Source organism: Calonectris borealis, chromosome 3 (genome assembly GCF_964195595.1).
Source record: "Calonectris borealis chromosome 3, bCalBor7.hap1.2, whole genome shotgun sequence".
NCBI lineage: Eukaryota > Metazoa > Chordata > Aves > Procellariiformes > Procellariidae > Calonectris > Calonectris borealis.
The window spans coordinates 62,154,378-62,160,377 of record NC_134314.1 but is presented as its reverse complement, the minus strand read 5'-3'; the positions used below and the strand labels follow the sequence as shown (position 1 = coordinate 62,160,377).

The 6,000-nt window shown below is 48.5% G+C and overlaps 1 protein-coding gene across 2 annotated transcripts in view; it reads left to right on the top strand.

Moving 5' to 3' along the window:
* The first annotated feature begins 968 nt into the window (after positions 1–968).
* The window catches only part of ARHGAP18 (Rho GTPase activating protein 18), a 68,873-nt gene continuing 63,841 nt past the window's right edge, over positions 969–6,000 (top strand). For both annotated transcript variants that reach the window (XM_075145811.1, XM_075145812.1), the window contains exon 1: positions 969–1,132. In XM_075145811.1, the coding sequence (XP_075001912.1) occupies positions 1,056–1,132 (77 nt within the window). In that variant the 5' untranslated portion in view covers positions 969–1,055. The remainder of the gene's footprint in view (positions 1,133–6,000) is intronic.

Genomic DNA, 6,000 nt, shown 5'->3' with positions numbered 1-6,000 from the left:
ATACTGCACATACATTTACAGGGTATGTTGTAGTTGCCATGGAAAAAAACAGGTTTGAGTGTTGTGGTAGAGATCCTGCCTACCAAATCAAAACTACGACCAAGGCAGTTAGCGAATCCTATCTCACCAGTTTGTGCCGGGGCGCAGAGGAAAAGCCCAACCGAAAAGCCTGACCCAACGCTGCTCCAGCTGTCGCTGGTTGGTAAAGCGTGACCTTGGAGCTCATGGCGGCTGGTTTAAGGCACAGCAACTCTGAGGCAGCTCAGTCACCTTGTGTCCCGGCCTGACGCTGTCACCTGCTGTGATTTTTATAACGATAGCTTGTAGTTAAAAAAATACATCATTTTTGTGTATGGAAAGTTAAACCAAGCACAGAATCGTGTTGTGTTTCAGTGAAATGGACAATGTACAAAGCAAACACTGAAACATGCCTTGTTTTTCTTATCACCGTGCTGCATTTGCAGGACCGCAGTCTCGCAAGCCCCTCTAAGGGAGCCGCAAGTCGCGCGTGGCACGCAGCACCTGCAGGCCAGCCAGCTTACTCGGGTCTGAACCTGCAGCAACTTCTCTTTCACTGACCGATTTCTTCGTGATACCTTAAAACAGACTCCAGCCTGACTAAGGAACGCCGTTTTCTAACTTTACATGATGTATGGAAGCAGACGGAACGCTAACGCGGGCGGCCGCCGGTGCCCGGGGCCCGTCCCGCGTCAAGCTGCCGGCGGCCGGTGCGGCGCAGGGCAGCAGGCGCCGGCCGCGGGCACCCGCTCCTGGAAGCCGCTCGGTCCCGCCGGGCCAGTGAGCGGCCGCTGCCGCCGGCTCCCGCTGCCGCCGGCTCCCGCCGCCCTCGCTCGCGGGGCGGCCGGGTGCCCGAGCCCGGAGGCGGGGCACGGCCCGGCGGAGGGGGGCGGCGGCCCCGCCGGGCCGCAGGAAGCGCTGCCGTCACCCGGCCCTGCCCCGCTGCGCTGCCGGCGGGAGGCTGGGCCGCGCCGGGCCGCGGCCGGGCCGCCCCGCTCCGCCTCGGCGTCCCCAGAAGGGATGCGGCGGCGCACGCCATGAGCTGGCGGTCCGGCTCCCGCGGCGTGGTCCTCACCGCCTACCACCCCAGCGGCGGCGGCGACGCCCCCGGCGGGTGAGTGGCGGCGCGGGGAGGACGGGCCGCCGGCGGCGGCGGGCGCGGCCCGGCCCGGCGCGGGCGGCAGGTGCGCTCGGGGGCCGCGGGGCGGGGGCGGCTCCAGCCGCGGGCCGAACGGCGGCCACGGGGCTGCGGGCCGCGCCGCGGCGGAGGAGGGGAGCCGGCCGAGCGGGAAGCTGTTGCGCGGGGAGAAGGTGCCTCCGGCCCGCGGGGGCTGGTAGGGTTGCCCCGTGTCTCCACGTTGTCCCGCACCCTCCCAAACGGTTTTTCCTGCCTTACTTTCACCCCTTTCCCTAATCGCCCCTGCACGTCGTGGAAAAACCCCAGGCGTTTTGCAGGGCTGCTGAGAGTCGAGTGCAAGCTGCAGACGCCGGCTGTTGTCAAGGTGTTTGTAGCTGGAAACTGTTCCGTGGCCACCCGAGCGCGTCGTCGGTTAAAACCGAACTGCTTCTGGTCGGTGCGTTTTTAGACTTGGAGCGTGGAGGGTTCGTGGGGTGCCGTGGTGGGTGCTGCCCTGTGGCTGCCGGGGGAGCTGGACCCCGGAGTCTTTGGGATCAGGCTGTTTGTGGGATGCAGTGCATAGATTTTCATATAACCTCTTTGCGCTTTACTGCTTTGTTCTTTGCATTATTTTTAGTTGTTTGTTTGTTTTTGTTGTTCGGGGTTTTTTTTAAGCAGATAAAGAGAAGGAAGGTGCAGGTAATAACAAGATAAACTTTTTAAAGAATTTGTCATTTTGCTTAAAAGGTGAAACTGATAATGGGCAAAGAAGCCAGCTTCACTTCTATGAAGGCTGAGGACCAGCTAGTGCCTCACAGCATGTGTTTAATACAGGTAGAAGCACTGCTGGCTTTTCCGTAGCAATAACCAGAGAGACTGCTGTGTGGAAAGGAGAGTTTTGTCCTTATGGCCCATTCAGTCTTGTTTCTTCCTTGCTGAAACTGTCAACAAAGGTCCCATTGATAAAGATGGATTTTTATTAATGCTGAGAAGCCAGCTGAAACTGGGAAGGTACTGAAACTGGCACACCGCTTCCATGCGTGCAGAGGAAGAGCGTGTCTGATCAAAGAGATTATAGTCTGATTAAAAGAAGATAAAAGGAAGTACAGTGTGTCACCCTGGACAAAAGATAACTGATGCACCATGATATATCACACCAAGAGTCCACGGCAAAGGCAAGAACTGAACTGAGAAATACAGTCTACCCCATGTTTGAGCCACAAAGCCATGCCTCTCTTTTTATTGAGGTACTTCCTTCTCCATAAGTAATGTTATTTATCAACCCCACTTTAAGTACTGCTGTCATCTTAGCTACATATATAAGGGCACTGGAGATCTAGTTGTTCACTATTGTATGCAAAGTACATGCATTTCTGCAAGAAAATCACAAAATCCACCAGCTTCTCTATTACTGTTTGTGGTTTTTTTACTTCTCATACCCCTTCCTCAAACTTCCCATGTGGGAGGGACAGCGTAAAAACCATTTTCCCTGCTCCTTGGCATAACTTCTGAATAAGGATCTGTGTATCTGTAAACTATCAAGATCAGCTCCTTCCTTTAACACGGCACTGCCTGGATACATGGCTCTAAGCTGCAGTTACTCTTAGTCCCCAGAGGCCCCAGACGCATGAGCGCAGTCCTGGGGGCCCTTCCGTGTCCTAGAAACCTGTCTCCCGTGCTAACGCCCACCATTAGGAGCAGCAATCTCATCAGGTTCTCTGCAGCTGCTTCTGGGGACAGCCTCCTGGGTAAACTGAGACATTGCCATGCAAGTGATCCTTCACAAATTGTTCTGGTGTGGGATTAAGGGAGTGCGGAAGGAAATAAATGTGAAAAGCAGTGTTCTTTCCTTAATTATAGCAAATAAATATGTACGTTAAAGCTGCGCAGAACAGGGGATTCCCACAGTTAGTTTGCCTGAGCTCCACCGCTGGCAGTGTTACGGCTTTCCAAGCCATGCATGTTTGCCATTTAGCTTGTTAAACTAAGATCCTAAAGGACACCTCTCTACCTTTCTGCTGTGCCACTCTGAATTTGGACCTCAGTCCTGTCTCTCATTTTCATTAACCAGGATCTCAGCTCTGTGGTCCTGGTTCATCTTCTCCCTCCTGCCCTGGATCCCCAGTGTCTTCCCACTTCTGAAGTGAGACAGGTTGGGAATATTGTTATTTTCATGAGATGGGGGGGGGGAATGAGCACTTATTATTTTTTGGTCTTTTTAAAAACAAATGAACAAACAAAACTTTTCTGAAACATTGTAATATTTCTGTGGGGTTTTTTTCCATTTTTCTAACTACTTTCCTTCTTCATCAACATTCCCAAGATGTGCAGAGCTGTGTGATAATAATAGAGCAAACGCCCAAACCGTTGTTTGGTTATACCGGTTATATTTGGTTATAATTATAACCATTGTTATTATTATTGATAATAGTGGAGCAAACACCCAAAATGAAATATTTTGTGGAAATAAGTTCTTCCATTATGCTCTGCACAGTGTGTAAGTATACCAGTTCTGCTGTCCAGATTCTGCATTTTATTACTGGTGTGAAACTGGAACTTACTTTGCGTTTTTTAAAAATAACAAAATAAGAACAACTTTCATTATCTAGGTTAGCATCTCTCTGCGAATTTGAAAACTCTGTAATTTTTAACAGGGACCAGCATATTAGGAAGCCAGTGTAATACAGTGCCAGCTGTAATGAAGCACCCTTTTGGAAAGATTAATAGAGAAACTATGTTCAGTTATTTTTTTCATAGGCATTCAAAATAGTGCATGTTAGAGATTGCTTTGTCTTTGGAGGGTTGGGGAAGTGTGGCACTGGTGCATCCTGGAAAAAATGATACATTGGCTGGGCTCCAAACAAAGTGGCATCCTAGGAAAGTACTAAACTTCCTAACCCTTTATTTTTTCCTTCAGACATATGAGAAGTCTTGCTTCATAAGACTTAAGAATTTTACTGATCTAATAGATTGTTGAGCTACTTTTCTGTTCTTTTTTGGCCCTTTAAAGGCAAAATGAGCCTGTGAAATATTTCCTTTAGGAAAGGCTTACCTTACCGTTGGTTCACTAGGCTAAAATCTATAACAGCCTCAGTGTGATTACTTCCAAGTTTGACAATTTAGGAATATTGCCTTGAGAGTGGTGATGCACAAAATAGCATCAGAGCTGTCTTCTTTGCCATAGGGAAGTTTATTTTACATTTTACTTTAAAGTAACAGTTAAGGGAGTATCTTCGTATAGTGTAGATATTGATTATGGGTGACTTCTGTGGTATGCCAAAGTATTTATCTAAGAACTTCCCTAGAGAGTTCACAAAGGCAGATTGCTCAGTATCAAATTCAATTTTAATAGCTCTCTTTTCCATATTGCTTCAGTTTTCTTACTTCCTAGTTTTAACCCATTAGATTCATTAATGCTTTATTGGCTGTCATGCTACTTGCATTTTGGTGTCATCTCCTTTTCTTTACGATGTCCATGCACAAGCTTTTAAATAATTTCTTCTTGTTTTTCCCATGGAACCATTTGTTGTTATATGGACTGTGGAAAGTAAGAATGAATCAGATAGCTCTCAGTCCAAGACCCTGTTTCAGTGACTGCTTGTAGGCATGTCACCCTCATGCACGTGAAATGTGAAATCCACACCCTTAAGCATAGACTTTCAGTGCCATTTAGATTTCTTGCTGGGGGATTTTAGCCCATCTACTGTGTCAGGAAGGACTGCAGGTCCTGTGTCACATTTGCCATCCGTATGTAGGCGTTTCAGCTAACAACAGTCTTCTCATATGGCTGCGTGGGCTTACTCTCAGGCAATCAAATGCCATCCAGAGAGTCCTCTACAGGACTATTTCTGTCCTGTAGAGTGAGTGAATGTGTGTGTGCATATATATGTGTGTGTGTGTGTATATATATGTACGTATAGGCATGTGTGTATATATATGTATGTAAAAATATTTTTTCAATGTGATTATAAGGCTAAGACCAAGTCTGGAGCATTCAATGGATGGGGAATAGGACACAGCAAAACTACAAGTGAATGCATGCAGAGTGCATGCAGAACTAACCACATGCATACCAGGGCATGAGGCAAATAAACTTCTGCTACAGAGCATTTTCAAGAGCCAAGCCTAAAATTTAAACTGAGTAATAGATAAATGATTTTAAATCTGGTGGCCACTGGGGATTGATTTTGCTTTTCTCTCCATACTTTTTTTCCTTTCTGGGAAGCTGCCTGTCTGGTTCTGTGTTGTCTCCCGTCCTGCACCAGATTGTCCTGTGAGTCGCAGTCTCCCTGTGTCTGGTTCCAGTGAGTGACTGTGCCTGCTCACCAGCAGCCAGCACGTGCGCTTTTGCCGCCGCTTCATCTGCACTTCTCTAACTTACATCGGAAGACCAGTTTGAGTTTTGAAGCTTTGCAAGCCAGTACCTGTTTAACAATATATGCTCCCAAAGGGCCTGTGAATCTCGTATTGCTGATGACTTCTTAAGAAGGACTGCAACATTTCACAGAGCCTAGGACACGGCATTTGCCATATTTAAATCTTGTGTTTGATTTGCTGGTAGTCACTTGCAAAATGAGAACGATCAGTTGAGACTCCCTGAGATGGAACTAAACCCCAGACCAGTTCCGGAAAGAGTGCTGTAACCCTTAGCTACTGTAAGAGAGAAGGTTGCTGCCGCCTCAGGTCTCCTCTTTTGAGTGGCACCTGCTAGCCAGGGCCTGCAGTCCCCGAGGCTCACCGTCCCGCTTCATTACTGAATCCGCTTGACTTTGGGAGATGCCAGCTGAAGCTTGGATCTGTGTGGCAGTGAAACCAGGGGGTCTCAGTTCGGTTTTGCTGTAGAGAAGTGCCCTTTTTGGTGGGTT